Source organism: Chanodichthys erythropterus, chromosome 11 (assembly GCF_024489055.1).
Source record: "Chanodichthys erythropterus isolate Z2021 chromosome 11, ASM2448905v1, whole genome shotgun sequence".
NCBI lineage: Eukaryota > Metazoa > Chordata > Actinopteri > Cypriniformes > Xenocyprididae > Chanodichthys > Chanodichthys erythropterus.
The window spans coordinates 37,339,971-37,357,299 of record NC_090231.1 but is presented as its reverse complement, the minus strand read 5'-3'; the positions used below and the strand labels follow the sequence as shown (position 1 = coordinate 37,357,299).

The window sequence follows — 17,329 nt, the reverse complement described above, 5'->3', positions numbered from 1 at the left end:
GAACTTTAATTTTTGGAATTTTCAGAATTTAACATTATAATTAGTGAACTAATAATGAACTACACTTCTACAACATTTATTAATCTTTGTTAATGTTAATTTCAACATTTACTAATACATTATTAAAATTTTGTTAACATTAGTTAATGCACTGTGAACTAACATGAACAAACAATGAACAACTGTATTTTCATTAATTAATGTTAACGAAGATGAGTAAATACAGTAACAAATGTATTGCTCATGATTATTTCATGTTAATTAATGTTAGTTAATACATTAATGTTTAACTAATGAACCTTATTGTAAAGTGTTATCAACCTGATAAACTTCTTTCAAGCAAACAATTGTGAATTGTTTGCTTGAAAAGTGTGCTTATGTTTCTTAACAAATGCCACTTTTTAAAATAAAATGTAATGACATTCACACATTTTTATCTTAATATGCTTTTTGTCTTAAGTGTACACATACAATTTGGAGCCACTGTATATAACCTAGTGCAATATTTAGCATTACTCATGAAAAGCTGATAAGGATTACAAAATAACTGCATCACAGTTGCCAACACATGACTTCTGAGAAACATACAGCAGTCTTTGAACAATGCCATTTTTATCTTTGGTTTCTAGGCATGCAAATTTGTGGAACCAGTGACATTCTTTTAGTTTTGCAATGGGAGAAAACTGAATTGCTAGTAGTTAATGAAATACATTTACTACTTAATTGGCAAAAAACTTGTTTTTTTTAAATGCTGTAATTTTATGTTTAAAATCAAAAGGAAGAAAGAAAAAAAACAAAAACAGGTTTACAATAGCTCCACTACTCGAGAAGCACTATTTGAAACTTTGCATTGTCATTTGCATTGTGCACCACAAATTTGGACTTGGACAGGAGAGTGTTTGTCCAAGCAGGTGCCTTATTTGCATGGGGAAATGAGGGAAATTACATGAGCCACAGGTATTTATTGTTTTTGTGTTGTCCATTTACTGTATAAATGAAAAATTACAGTTGGTGAGAATGAAAGTAACATTGTGTAACATTCTGATTTTGTTTCAGCAATCAGTGTAAAATAAAGTAATGGATGATTTTTTTAGGACACTGTAATTTAAGGAAGAATGAACATGATCCAAACAAATGAGCATGAAACCTTTGTTGAAAGTAAAGAAACCTTTACAAACTTACTTTTCCTGTGCAAATACTCTGCCACCAATGCAGCAACATGAACATTACACATAGCAGCCTGTGAAAAACAAGAGCAGAGAAGTATCGGAGAAATCAGGTTCACAGAACAGAACTTAAGCTCATCAATCTGTATGTTTCCACCCACCTATTTTTCTACTAGGATAGAAACACATTTAAGGAAATAAATCAAAAAAAAAAAAAAAAAAAAAAAAAAAAATTCAACAGTGGATGTGATTGAATAAAAAGGACTAACCAGTGGACCAAATTTCATTGCACAGCATCTCAGATGTTGTTTTAGTTATTCTGAAATGCCTGAGCCAAAGTCTAACATCAGAATGATTTGGTTTAATTTCCTCCCAGAAGTATCTCACATGATTGCGTTCACAAACACCAGCATCCGTAAGCAAGATAACATGGCAGCATTTATTGTGCGTCGCCTGTGCGCTCTGAGACACTAGTTCTTTATGATGTAGGAAAAAAGAGCTACAATTTCTTCCCCGATTGCAGTGACTTCCATTTTGATTACTGATGTTCTGCAACAATATTCTCAGGAAGTGACTATTTTGTTCTTTTGAACACACGGGATGAACTCCCAAGATTACTACACTCCTTTCGAATGTTAGTTTCTCAGAAATAGAGAAACAACTTTTGAATTGAGATTCATTCAATCAGATCAATCAGTTTATTTTATGGTATTCTGTCAGAGTTTGCAGAGACTTCTACTTATTTTCTTAAAACAATCTTAATATTCAAATATCAGATGAAGAATGGAACATGGCCTGGAAAATGCAAAGAACTTAAGCTTATGCATTAAGGAGAGCTATTCAGCTCAAGATTCTTCACAGAGCTCATATCTCTCCCTCTCAGCGTAGCAGATTTAGGGCTGATGTCCCTCCTTTTTGTTCTAAATGTAAGATAGAAATTGGTAATCTTACTCATTGTTTGTGGTTCTGTAATAAGATACAGAGGTTCTGGTTGGATGTTTCTGTAGAACTGAATAAAACACTGGGTGTTTCTTTGGTTCTAGTTCCAGCGTCTTACCTACTGGGAATGTCTTCTCCTAAAGGCCTTGATAAGTACAAGATTAGACTTTTTAATCTTCTTATTTCCTGTGCCAGAAAATGTATACTTCTACAGTGGATCTCAGATAGAGCCCATATATTAAGATGTGGCATCAAACTACTCTTGAATATGTGTCACTGGATTACCTGACTTGTATATTACATGAAAAGAGTGGTGTATTTCAAAAAATTTGGGAACCTTTTCTGGCATATGTTGATGGTGACATTGCCTCCATCTTGAGAGGATTGATGTAGGGAAGGCTTATGGGTGTCCTGGTTGAATTTGTTACAGTGGCATGAAAAAGTATGTGAACCCCTTGCAGAATCTGTGAAATTGAGAATTATTTTAATAAAATAAGTGGGATAATTAAAAATGCATGTTATTTTTTGTTTAGTACTGTCCTGAGTAAGATATTTTACATAAAAGATGTTTGCATTTAGTTCACAATACAAAACAATAGCTGAATTTATTAAAATAACCCCATTCATAAGTATGAACCATTGATTCTTAATACTGTGTGTGGTTACCTGGATGATCCACGACTGTTTTTTTGTTTTGTGATGGTTGTTCATGAGTCTCTTGTTTGTTCTGAGCAGTTAAACTGAGCTCTGTTCTTCAGAAAATTCCTCCAGCTCCTGCAGATTCTACAGTTTTCAAGCATTTTTGCATATTTGAACCCTTTCCAGCAGTGACTGTATGATTTTGAGATTCATCTTTTCACACTGAAGACAATTGAGGGACTCAAACTCAACTATTAAAAAAGGTTCAAACATTCACTGATGCTCCAGAAAGAAACACAACGCATTAAGAGCCGAGGGGTGAAAACTTTTGAATTCAAATATCAAGGTAAATTGTACTTAATTTTTCTGCCGGGAAACATGCAAGTATCTTCTGTTGATTCTGAAGGATAGTACTAAATGAAAAACAATGATATTTAAACAAAATAAGAAAAATTGGGACATATTCACCCTGTTCAAAAGTTTTCACACCCCGACTTTTAATGCATTCCTTCTTTTTTTAATAGTTGTGTTTGAGTCCCTCAGTTGTCCTCAGTGTGAAAACATAGATCTTAAAATCCTACAGTCACTGCTGGAAAGGGTTCAAATATGCAAAAATGCTTGAAAACTGAAGAATCTTCAGGAGCTGGAGGAATTTTCTGAAGAACAGAGCTCAGTTTAACTGCTCAGAACAAACAAGGGACTCATGAACAACCATCACAAAACAAACAAACAGTCGTGGATCATCAGGTAACCACACACAGTATTGAGAATCAATGGTTCACATACTTATGAATGTTTTTTTTTTTTTATAAATTCAGCTATTGTTTTGTCTTGTGAACTAAATGCAAACATCTTTTATCTAAAATGTCTTACTCAGGACAGTACTAAACAAAAAATAACATGTATTTTTTATTATCCCTCTTATTTTATTAAAATAATTCTCATTTTCACAGATTCTGCAAGAGGTTCACATAATTTTTCATGCCACTGTAGTTGTATTCTCAATATTATTTAATGTTTGTACATTTTTATCACTTTTCTCTCCTGACCTGTATATATAAACATATACACTGAAATCTAATATGTAATTTGTTTCCCTTTTATGTGAGATGAATGTTGTTGTTTTTTTCCCTTTTTTGTCTAATTGTTGTTATATTGTTATATTATCATGTTTTTTTTGTGTTTGTGTAAAAGAAAAAATGAAAATCAATAAAACATATTTAAAAAAAAAAAAAACGGGATGGAAACACTGCTTTATTTGCGAATGTTTTATGCGATATTCCAATTTTGCGGATAAGTTAAATTCACAGGTCTGGATTTTAATATACCATCCAGAAAGCATCCAAAAACCAATAAACTGTTTTCAGTACAAAATTAGGACTATAAAGCACATATCCTATGTAGTAAACATATATTTAAGCACATATCCATTGCATTTATATGTTTTAGGCCATTCACTGCAGAAGGCACTATTGTTACATAATCTTTTCCATTCTTGGATGTATTCCCTGTATGTCTAATAGAAGTATAAGAGAATGCTTGCCAAGAAAATGACCTTTAATACAGTTCAGTTCCTGTTTTTTAGTTTGTGGGGGATATATTTATAGGAAGAATCAAACACTGCTGCTAACCTAAACATATACAGAATAGATTAAACCAAATTATCAAATAATTCACAACTAAGTAAACATAAAAAGTAAACAGCACTGAAAGTCTCTTGTGAATCTTTAAATGACTGAGGCTTGATCAGTGTTGTTCAGTCAGGCAAATGGAGTGACAGGTGCTATTACAGGTGCTCTTGATTGTTTAAAGGTTAACCTGAACGTTATACCACCAGGAGGGGGTTTCCAGAGGACGGGCTGTCATTAATTACTCGTATAAAATATATACACCTTAACTTTTGTTCAAAGACTCCCCAAACAGGAGGTCCAACACAAAAACGGGAAAAGGTAAAAAAAAAAAATAGAAGATGCATGTGCATAGTGCCCAATAAAGTAGAAAAGCCTGACAAAATATATTTGTCTTACTGCCTGTAAGAAGGTCATTAGACCTAAAGTTAGAAAAAATTTCAAACTTTAAAATAATTTTTTTTTTTTTAAATAAAATACATTTTCCTACAAAAGACCAGAATTATTATCATTAACTAAAAATTTTAAAAATATTTTTGTTAATTGAAATAAAGCAGAAATAAATAATATATAAAAATTAATTGAAAAACAAACTAAACGAAAATCTGAAATTTGCCTTGGCAATAAACCAAAATAAATTTAAGTTGACGCACTAAAATTACTAACAGAAAATAAATAAAACTAAAACTGAAATAAAAATAAATTAAACCTAAATAACAATATAATAATAATAAAATGACAAAAGCACATGACGAAATTACTAAAAATGAAGCCTAATATATTCTCTGATAACCGGATCCGCTGAGAGACGCCTGCTGTCAAACGCTCCTGCGTGTATCCGTGTAAGCGCGTCAAAGATGTCTATTTACAACATGTATTTGAAGCGTTGATCATTCTAGACATATCTGTTGAGCACTTGAACACAATGGCCAATCAGACGTGTGTAAGAATCTGCTCAATAGCGCTCAAAATTCTAGGGGGAAATGCTGGTATCGTCACAATTTTAAAATTTCGGTAAAAAAAAAATAAATCAGTACTTTTGACAGCATTAGAGCAGACTCTTTGAGAAATTAGGTGATGTGCATATGATATGCATGTAAATCTATTGTAGGGGACCACCAAAACAAAATTAGGAACCTTTAAAATAGCATAATAGGGGACTTCCGGTTTGGGCGATGTTGTGGTAGGTCGCAGGCTGGGAGAGCTCTGTTGAAATCCTCTCTAAATTCGACTATTAAATGCATTATTATTACAGTTAACTTGAGCAAGCCTGTGTGAATGCATATTAATCATGGGGAAACCGACCAAAAAGCAAAACCAACCCGCAGAGGGCTCATCTGATGATAATCACGCTGCCGGTTCGCAGGCTAATCAAAATGAACCGCATGCTGCTAATAACAGGCCGCTAACCCTGGCTGACATGGAAAAACTCCTCAACTCAATGGAGGACCACATTATAACCAAATTGTCTGTTCAACTTTCTGCTGACCGAGCAACGATTGATAGGCACGACCAGACCATCCAACAGATGGAAACGTCACTTAACGACATGGAATCCAGACTGCTGACCCTGGAAGTGACCTGCGCGACTCTGTCCAAAGATAACGAGGCCCTCAAACTTAAGACAGACGATCTTGAAAATAGATCGAGGCGCAATAATATCCGGGTAACCGGCTTACCTGAAAAAGTTGAGGGATCGCAGCCTACAGCTTTCATGGAGGTATTTTTGGCTGAAATTTTTGGCGAGGAAGCTTTTTCCTCACCTCCATCCGTTGACAGGGCGCACAGAGTAGCCTTTTCTCGCAGGAAACAGGATGACCCACCGCGCCCTTTCATTGCACGGATTCATCGTTACCAGGACAAAGAGCGCATCCTGAAACTGGCTAGAGAGACTGGGCACCTCTCCTTTCGCGGCTCTGAGGTACACATCTACCCCGACTACAGCGCGGAGGTTTCCAAGAAAAGAACAGCGTACTATACAGTGAAATCGCAGCTGAGAAACGCTGGATTAGCATACCGGATGTTTTTTCCTGCCAAACTTCAAGTCACTGACAAAAACGGTCAGAAAGTAACTTTCGCCTCCCCTGAAGAAGTTTCAGCCTTTCTGCAAAATAATCGGCCAGGTATTCCTTCTACTTCCTCCACTTCATGAAACACTAATTTTGACGCCGTTAGAATTACTCTGAGTTAAAGGTGAACTTCCGGATGCTGGAGAGCTTTGTGTTTTCATCACTCTGCGTTGTCTAATCCGGAAATCAACCATTCCCTGATTTATATGATGGATTACTGAGGTGGACGCGCTTCTCTACAACCGCGCTCGCGTTCGTATATGCCCCAATTCTGCGCGTTTGCACGCACACTCAGACACAAACTCTAGCATTGGCATACGGAAATGAAGGTCCCTGGACAGTTCCCTGTTCTCCCGTTGCATTTTCCTCCAAATGCTATAGCTGTTCTGTCTACCTCACATAAATATTCACTTATGTTGAGGGCTACAGCTCTCAGTTGTTCTAATTGTTTATATTTGTCACATAGCGTCTTTGCACAAACATGTTAGAATATGTAATAGTCTTAATTGCAATGTTTCTTTGTAAAACAGAGTTCTAGTGTAAGTTTGGTGTTCTTTAAGTTGGTAGCTTTGAGTTCTTTTCGCGTTCCCTGTCCCCTTCCAGACGTTTTTTTTTTTTTTTTTTTTCTCGTTCCCCTTCCCTGCTTATGCGGCCGCATTTTATTTACACCCCCATAATTTAGTGAATGAGGACATCCAAAACTAGTTCCAACCAAAATCGGCCCATTCATTTTGTTTCTCTAAACACCAAGGGGATGAATACCTGGTTGAAAAGGCAAAAAATAACATCCTACCTACAACAACTAAAATCAGACATAGCCTTTTTACAGGAAACCCACCTTAAGAATGACCGTATCAACTATCTTAAAAGGGGCTGGGTTGGGCAAGTGTTCCACTCCAAATTTAATTTTAAGGCCAGAGGGACAGCAATCCTTGTTCATAAGGACATTCCCTTTCAAGCTGAAGAAGTGATTGCTGATAAAAATGGAAGATTCGTCATTGTAAAAGGCAGACTATTCACCAATCTTGTTATTTTGATTAATGTGTACGCTCCTAACTATGATGATTACAACTTTTTTAACAAATTATTCTCCGCTATCCCCTGTGACAATAACTATAAGTTAATAATAGGGGGGGACTTTAACTGTGTACTCAACACTGTACTAGACAGATCATCAAACAAGGTTCAACCCCTCACTAAATCCGCGAAAATTATCAATGATTTTGTAGCTCATAATGGTGTCTCGGACATTTGGAGATTTAAATTTAATAATCAAAAAGTCTTTTCCTTCTTCTCTAATGTCCATCACACCTATACTCGTATTGACTACTTTCTTGTAGATGATAGACTGCTGGGATATGTTAGCTCTGTCTCTTATCATAGCATCACCATCTCAGACCATGGTGCTGTCTCATTTCACATAGGCTTACCTAACTGTCTTAGACCATCCCGCAATTGGAGGCTTAACCCCCTCCTCATTGCTGATAAACAATTTGTAAATCATGTTTCCTCCCAAATTAACTTTTTTATTGAAACTAATACCTCCCCAGACATCTCCCATTCTACCTTTTGGGAAACTCTCAAGGCCTATTTACGAGGACAAATAATTGAATACTCTTCTAGGACAAAAAAAGCAAGAGACTCAAAATTCAAGGATATCTCATGAGCTATTGCAGAGATTGATAATCAATACTCCTCCTCTCCATCCCCAACACTTTTCAAACAGAGACTCCGATTACAGACAGAATATGATTTACTCTCCACAGATAAGGCATCTTATTTACTTACTAAAGTGAGATCTAAACTTTATGAATCCGGGGATAAGGCTGGCAGGCTACTTGCCCAACAAGCTCGCCAGGCCCAATCATCTCGCCTTATTCCCAAGATTTCTGATCAAACAGGAGAGACCAGAACAGACTACCTGGAAATTAATAATATTTTTAAACAATATTACAGTAAATTATATAGCTCCGAATGTGAGGGTAACCCTTCTCAGCTCAATCAGTTCCTTGAAAACCTTCACTTTCCCTCTATTTCATCTGAACAAAAACCACTACTGGAAGGTGCAATCTCCAATATAGACATTCTAAAAGCTATCAACTCTCTTAAAAGCAACAAAGCACCTGGTCCGGATGGGTATTCCTCCGAATTTTACAAAAAATTTGCACCTATGCTATGCCCTCTGCTCCAGACTATGTTTAATGAATCTCTATCATCCGGGCAGCTCCCACCTACCCTGCGACAAGCCGCAATTACTTTGCTACCCAAAGGGGGAAAAGATCCACTTCAATGCTCCTCCTATCGCCCAATCTCCCTGTTGAACGTGGATTATAAAATTCTATTTAAGGTTTTGGCGGCTAGATTGGAAACAGTAATTCCACATATTATCACAGAAGACCAAACTGGCTTCATTCTAAATAGGCACTCTAGTTCAAATTTCAGAAGACTCCTAAATATTGTTTATTCCCCCCCATCCCGCTCTCCGGAATTTGTTATATCTCTTGACGCTGAAAAAGCGTTCGATCGGGTTGAATGGCAATATTTGTTTGCAACTTTAAGGAAATTCGGATTTGGAGACTTCTTTATCTCCTGGATAAAACTCCTCTACTCTCACCCTTCTGCCACAGTAATTACTAATGGACAGCAATCAGAGTACTTCTCTCTAGGCAGAGGCACACGTCAAGGTTGCAGTTTATCTCCTTTACTTTTTGCCATTGCCATCGAGCCACTGGCCATTGCTCTTAGACAATCTGAGGACTTCCGAAGCATAGAGCGTTGGGGCCTTCTACACAAAACATCCCTTTATGCAGATGACATCCTCTTATATGTCTCAGACCCACTGGGCTCTGTTCCTTCCATTCTCAACATTCTGACTCAATTCGGAAACCTCTCCGGCTATAAAATCAATTTTGAAAAAAGTGAAATGTTCCCTCTCAACAATGCAGCCACTTTAATACCGGCATCACATTTCCCATTTAGAATTGTTAACAAGGGCTTTAAGTATCTCGGGGTAGAGATTACTCAAACTTTTCCTTCCCTCTTCACTAAAAATTTTAATATTTTGTTTGAAAAATGTAAAAAAGATATGGCTAGATGGATGAATCTCCCGCTGTCCCTAGCAGGACGAATTAATCTTATTAAAATGATTATATTACCAAAATTTATGTACCTCTTCCAAAATATCCCCATTCTGATTAAAAAATCATTCTTCAGTTTATTGGAGAGTAATGTATCCTCCTTTATTTGGAACGGCAAACCGCCTAGAATCAAAAGAAGCGCCCTCCAAAAACCTAAAAAGTTGGCCGGTCTAGCTTTACCCAATTTTATTTACTATTATTGGGCATGCAATATAAAGACAATGCTGCATTGGTTGGGAGCGGGGGGGTACAGTGGGAATGGGGCCTGGATACGGATGGAGATTGCCTCTAGCCCATTTGATCCGGGCGCCGTGCTTTGTGCCCCACGCCCCCCACCTCGAAGCCAATTTTGTGCTAACCCGGTGGTCTGTCATTCTATTAGAATTTGGTCTCAATTCAGAAGACACTTCAAGTTGCAGACAATATCGGTGTATTCTCCCATAAAGAATAATTATAGTTTCCCCCCCTCTCTCACAGACTCGACCTTTAGAACTTGGGCCTCGAAGGGCATAAATTCTATCTCTAGTCTCTATGTATATGGCAAGTTTGTGTCTTTTGCCCAACTCTCTCAATTATTTGACTTACCTCCTTCCCACTTCTTTAGATTTCTCCAAATTAAACACTTTGTCCAGAAAAATATATCCTCCTTTCCAGACTTTCCAGCGAGCAATACAATCGATCATAGGCCTAATCTCTACTCTCTATAACCGTATCAGCAATGTCTCCCCACATTCTTTGCAAGATGTCAGGAGTTCGTGGGAGAACGATTTCGGGGAGGAATTTGCAAATGATCATTGGAAGGCTGTGCTTGACTCAATTCATACCTCCTCTCCTTGTGCCAGGCACAACGTGATTCAACTTAAAATAGTTTTAAGAGTACACTTGACTAAGACAAGGTTGGTGAAAATATTTCCTAATGTCGATAACTCATGCCCTCGCTGTAAAGGCCAGCCAGCAGATTGTATACATATGTTCTGGTCTTGCCCTAGACTAAATACGTTCTGGACCAATATTTTTGGCGCCTACAATATTATGCTTCAAAAAAACATTATCCCCAACCCTGTAACTGCCCTCTTTGGGTTTATCCCTGAAATTTTCCCCCAAAACAGCCCAATTATAGCATTCACTTCCTTGATTGCTAGGCGTCTCATCCTACTCTCTTGGAAGGAACAAGCACCCCCTAGCTTCGGAAGATGGGTTTGTGATGTAATGCATTTTCTAAAACTTGAGAAGATCAGCTTGAGAAGAAGGCTCTATCCAAACATTCAGAAAGATCTGGACCCCCTTTCTGGAGTACTATGAGAGCTTGCAAACTCCATTAAATAAGAATGATTAATGTATTATCATCATAGTTTTGCGGCAGCACCCCCCCCCCCCCCTTTTTTTTTTTTTTTTTTTTTTACATTGAATGCTTACTCTTAGTAATATATTATTTTTATTAGTATGATTTAATGTCTTCCACCCTTTCCATTGCTGGTCAAGCGACCACTTACTTTGCAAACTTATGCTATCCTGTAAATTCTCCTCTTATAATTATTAGTTGGACTATAACTTCAACGGACAATCATTCTTGAGAAGATCTGGATCTATAGGGACAATAGGGACGGTTGGGTGGGATGGGTGGGATGGGGTGGGGTGGTGGGGTTTATGTTATCTTGGTTAATACTTGTATTATACAGCCATTACATTTTTGTATATATATGATCCACTATGTGCTGTTGAAATCCTACTTGTTTTAAGAAAAAACCCAATAAAAATTGTTAAACAGAAAATAGCATAATAGGGGCACTTTAAAAAAATCTTTACATTTGTCACAATCACGTCTGTTCCTGTCACATCCCGGACTACATTACCCATAATCCTCTCTGCCTATCACATGCAATCACCTGTTGCCACATACAGCCATGCACACTCCACACTAATCACCACACCCAGCTGATACTCATTACCAGGACTATAAAAGACTCACACACACACCACCTCACCGCGAAGTCTTGATTACTCCTGTATCATTTCCGAGCATTATTATTCTTGTCTGCCTGTCTGTTACCGTTACTGCCTGTTCCTGTTTCTTGACCCGTTGCTGCCTGTCCTGACCCTTGCCTGTTATACTGTTCTGTGAATGATATCCGCCTGTCCTCGATCTACTGCCTGTACTCTGATTACGACTCTGCCTGTTCCTTGCTGTTCCTGTTTACCCCTGATCGACCCAGCCTGTACGACTATGCTCACATTGAATAAAAGCTTGCAAATGGATCTCCGCCTGAGTCCCGCTTCGTTACAGAAGACTTCGCCAACACAGATCCAGCAGCTTTCGTGAGTGTTCCGGTCATTACCACCATGAATCCTTCCGCCCAGTTGATCGGTCTCCGTCAAGGAGAGAGATGCATTGAGGATTATGTAACAGACTTTATTGAACTGGCGCATTTGACCTGCTTTACCGAGGAGTGTCTCATGATTTTCTTCCGTGGTGGACTATCAGGCCCGCTCAGTGCCATCATGCAGTTACATGATCACGACGGGACTTTAGAACAGTATATTGAACAGGCTTTGCAACTGAGTGGATCCTCCTTTACTGTGGGTGTCGCGGAGGAACACGACAGTTCGCTGTGTCATGTAATGGCTGCCACTCAGGAGAGTACTCACAAGATGGCGGTCAATATGTTACCAGTCACCGCCTCCGTTGATCACCCAGAGCAACGCCACGTCTCCGCTGATCGCCCAGAGCACCGTCCCGTCTCCGCTAATCGCCCAGAGTCACATCACGTCTCCGCTGATCGCCCAGAGCAACGTCACGACTCTGGATCAGTCAGAAAGCGGAGGGGATTACGTTCCAGTGTGGCTGATCCTCCGCTGACTTTAGCACGAGCGGCTGGCATTCCCAAGCCTCTGCCGACCGCTTCGCTCTCAAGCCCGGTGGCCGCTTCGCACTCAAGTCAGCCGGCCGCTTCACTCTCAAGCCCGGTGGCCGCTTCACTCTCAACCTCATCTGCTTCAACGCTCTCAACTGAGTCTGATTCAACGCTCTCAACTGAGTCTGTTTCAACGCTCTCAACTGAGTCTGTTTCAACGCTCTCAACTGAGTCTGTTTCAACGCTCTCAACTGAGTCTGTTTCAACGCTCTCAACTGAGTCTGTTTCAACGCTCTCAACTGAGTCTGTTTCAACGCTCTCAACTGAGTCTGTTTCAACGCTCTCAACTGAGTCTGTTTCAACGCCCTCAAGTTCGCCGGTAGTCATGGACTCGATCGCTCTGGATGCGATGGACGAAATGGCTGCTTTGCCAGTGCCCACGGGCAAGATGGCCGCCCCTGCGGTGCGTAAGGATGCAGGGGGCATTCCAGCCACTGAGTCTGCTCCAGAACCCACTCCAACCAGTGAACCATCGCCTCACCCTCAGAAGAGGAGGAGGAGGAGGAGGAGGAGGAGGAGGAGGAGGAGGAGGAGGAGAAGGGCGTCCTCCGCTCCTCAAGACGCAGACGCCCTTCAAGAGGCTGCTGTGGGCCTGGGGATCATTCCAGTGGTCTCTCCAGCTCCGCCCAAGCGACATGCTCTACCAGCACCACCTGTGCTCCTCGCCCTGCCGGCGCCGCCCAAGTTCCTCGCCCTGCCAGCGCCGCCCAAGTTCCTCGCTCTGCCAGCGCCACTCAAGCGTCTTGCCCTGCCAGAGCCACCCGAACTCCTTGCCCACAAGCCCGCAACATGCCCCGTTGAAATCCCCAAGAACTTTTTTTGGGGGGGGGCAGTATACCTGAGGGTGGGGAGATTGTGGGTGGGGACCTTGCTTGGTCACTGCCGTCATCGGCCTTTGTACCGTTATGGCCACCCATGGACTGTAGCCCACTATGGCCATTAATGGATTCTGACCCACTGTGGTCATTCACGGACTCTGTCTCGCCGTGGCTGCCCAAGCCACCTGACCTGCCGCGGCTGCTGAAGCCGCCTAACCTGCCGTGGTTGCCTGAACCACCTGACCTGCTGTGGCTGCTCAAGCCACCTGACCCGCCGTGGCTTCCTGACACACCTGACCCGCCGTGGCCGCCCGTGGCACCTGACCCGCCATGGTTGCCCTGGAACTTGCATTGGAGACCCTATTCCCGTCTGAACTCCAATGCACCCACCCCCCCTCCCTATTCGTGCCATTTACGTCGCGAGGACGCGCCTTCCGGAAGGGGGGCGTTATGTCACAATCACGTCTGTTCCTGTCACATCCCGGACTACATTACCCATAATCCTCTCTGCCTATCACATGCACTCACTCCACCAATCACCTGTTGCCACATACAGGCATGCACACTCCACACTAATCACCACACCCAGCTGATACTCATTACCAGGACTATAAAAGACTCACACACACACCACCTCACCGCGAAGTCTTGATTACTCCTGTATCATTTCCGAGCATTATTATTCTTGTCTGCCTGTCTGTTACCGTTACTGCCTGTTCCTGTTTCTTGACCCGTTGCTGCCTGTGCTGACCCTTGCCTGTTATACTGTTCTGTGAATGATATCCGCCTGTCCTCGATCTACTGCCTGTACTCTGATTACGACTCTGCCTGTTCCTTGCTGTTCCTGTTTACCCCTGATCGACCCAGCCTGTACGACTATGCTCACATTGAATAAAAGCTTGCAAATGGATCTCCGCCTGAGTCCCGCTTCGTTACAACATTAAAGATGCACCTCAAAATTGCAAAATAACCGCACAGTACAATTAAAGATGTAAATAATTCTATTTGAGACATTTCAGGAAAAATTGTGGCATTTATGGATTAATCAGAGAAAGTAATAGAAAAATGACCTAAATACATAGATTTATTCTTTATTTCTACTCCCACAGTCCAGTTATAATGGATGCCGTTATAATACACTGTTTTGGTGAATTGATGCAAATTTATCACTTCGAAGATTGGATGGAACAATGGAGGACATTATTATAAACATTTTAAAAACAAATATTGTGTGCATTTCCACCATAAAGCAGGCGATATGATCTACCATAATTTAGTGTATGCTGACAGCTTCAGGGTGTGTCTTAAAATTGGCCAACAAATGACATGATTGACATTTGACTAATTTAATCCATGTACAATGTGTTCAGACAAAAACAAGTTTAATATGCACATGGAAACTTTCCAATGCACCTGTACCAGCAAAACAACACGTGTTTCAAATGAACATACCTCTGAAAAGTCCCCATTCTTACTGTGTGCTCGTGCCATGCTGTCCAGCCAGGTCCGCCTGAGCTCCGGGGTGCTGGCGTATGATTTGGCAAGACTGTACTGCAGGTCAAGCAGCATTTCTGGGTCTTTTTCGTGCTCACGCATCTGAGCGGTGGCCATCAAAACCGTACGAATTCTCATCGTCAGACCCTTCACTTCAGATGGAAATGTTGTGGTCTGGTGAGACATATAGATTTCATATTTTAAAAACCAAAGCAAGAATACTTGCCATTTTGACAAACTGATTATTATTGTAAGTGTTATGAGCTGTTCACATGTCACATGTCTTGTGACTTTTTCTGTGTCTCACATGAATGACTCACATTTAATGCCATGTAGACTGCATGCTTTTAACTCAGCTGAATTTTCAAAAACATATCTCAAAAACACATTTTCTCTTCCACTGCATTTTAGTGTTTTGAATTATTATTATTTTTTTTTTGCTATTATTAAAAAATGTTAAGTATCCACAGAATGTGATTTCTGGTTTTAGAAAACAATTCAAAGCAGAATGATCACAAGCAATCCTCGCTGTCATTAAAAGTGCCATCGAACGTTTTTTTTTTTTTACAAGATGAAATATAATTCTAAGGAGTCCCCTGAATGTGTCTGTGAAGTTTCAGCTCAAAATACCCCATCGATTTTTTTTAAATTAAATTTTTTAACTGCCTATTTTGGGGCATCATTAACTATGCACCGATTCAGGGGCTGCTGGCCCTTTAAATCTCATGCTCCTTACCCATTGAGCTCGTGACTCTATAATACAGTGCATTTACAAAGTTCACACAGCTAATATAACCCTCAAATGGATCTTTACAAGATGTTCGTCATGTATGCTGCATGCATGCTTCGGATCATGTAAGTATAGTATTTATTTGGGTGTTTATATTTGATTCTAAACGAGTTTGATAGTACTTTGTGGCTAACGGCTAACATTACACACTGTTGGAGAGATTTATAAAGAATGAAGTTGTGTTTATGCATTATACAGACTGCAAGTGTTTAATAATGAAAATAACAACGGCTCGTCTCCGTGAATACAGTAAGAAACGATGGTAACTTTAACCACATTTAACAGTACATTAGCAACATGCAACATTTAGAAAGACAATTTACAAATATCACTAACAAATATCATGTTATCATGGATCATGTCAGTTATAATTGCTCCATCTGCCATTTTTCGCTGTTGTTCTTGCTTGCTTACCTTGTCTGTGCACAGATCCAGACATTAATACTGGCTGCCTTTGTCTAATGCCTTTCATAATGTTGGGAACATGGGCTGGCATATACAAATATTGGGGGCGTACACCCCGACTGTTACGTAACAGTCGGTGTTATGTTGAGATTCGCCTGTTCTTCGGAGGTCTTTTAAACAAATGAGACTTACATAAGAAGGAGGAAACAATGGAGTTTGAGATTCACTGTATGTCATTTCCATGTACTGAACTCTTGTTATTTAACTATGCCAAGGTAAATTCAATTTTTGAATCTAGGGCACCTTTAAAACATTAAAATGAATCATGTCAGAGAAAAAGTGTTACAAAAGTGGCTGATATTTCTATTTACTGCTTAAATTAAAGGAACACTCCACTTTTTTTGAAAATAGGCTCATTTTTCAACTCCCCTAGAGTTAAACAGTTGAGTTTTACCATTTTTTAATCCATTCGGTCAATCTCCGGGTCTGGCAGTACCAGTTTTAGCATAGCTTAGCATAGTTCATTGAATCCGATTAGACCTTTAGCATCTCGCTCAAAAATGATCAAAGAGTTTTGATTTTTTTCGATTGCGATTTTCTTTGCCGATGTTGCTAGGAACTATACTCTCATTCTGGCAAAATAATCAAGGAACTTTGCTGCTGTACCATGGGTGTAGCAGGCGCAATATTATAATAAACATATTAAATTAATATAATAAAATGATATTATGCAGCGCCTGTGACCCCCTGCTTGTTCCTTGATTATTACACTAGAATGAGAGTATAGTTCCTAGCCATATCAGCCTAGAAAATTGCAACTTTTCATTTTTCATCAGTCTTTGTACACGATTTAACTACAGAATAGTCAAGTTTTAAATAGGAAAAATATCAAAACTCTTTGGTCATTTTTGGGTGAGATGCTAACGGTCTAATCAGATTCAATGAACTATGCTAAGCTATGCTAAAAGTGGTACCGCCAGACCCGGAGATCAACTGAATGGATTCGAAAACGGTAAAACTAACTCTAGGGGAGTTGGGAAATTAGCCTATTTTCAAAAAAGTGGTGTTCCATTAATATAATTTTTTAACTTCTGGATAAATAATGTAATTTTTTGATCAACTCCATTTTTTTGTGTGCAAATGTATAGTATTCTCTTTAATTCATCACTTTGATCACACCAGTAAAAGAGGGAGTACGCAAAGTCAGCCATTATGCAGGTGGCACGCACATGTTCATGTCATTTATTTTTTATGTATACAGATAAATGACAAGGTTTATGCCAAAGTTTATACATGAGGTTCATGTTACATATATAAATTAAATTCTGAAGA

General features: G+C 39.5%; 1 protein-coding gene across 4 annotated transcripts in view; it reads right to left on the bottom strand.

Moving 5' to 3' along the window:
- dock11 (dedicator of cytokinesis 11) overlaps positions 1-17,329 on the bottom strand; it is a 132,143-nt gene that overhangs the window by 28,918 nt on the left and 85,896 nt on the right. For all 4 annotated transcript variants that reach the window (XM_067399681.1, XM_067399683.1, XM_067399682.1 and 1 more), the window contains 2 exons: positions 14,761-14,976; positions 1,183-1,240 (listed from right to left, as the gene is read on the bottom strand). In XM_067399681.1, coding sequence (XP_067255782.1) covers positions 1,183-1,240; positions 14,761-14,976 — 274 coding nt within the window. The remainder of the gene's footprint in view (positions 1-1,182; positions 1,241-14,760; positions 14,977-17,329) is intronic.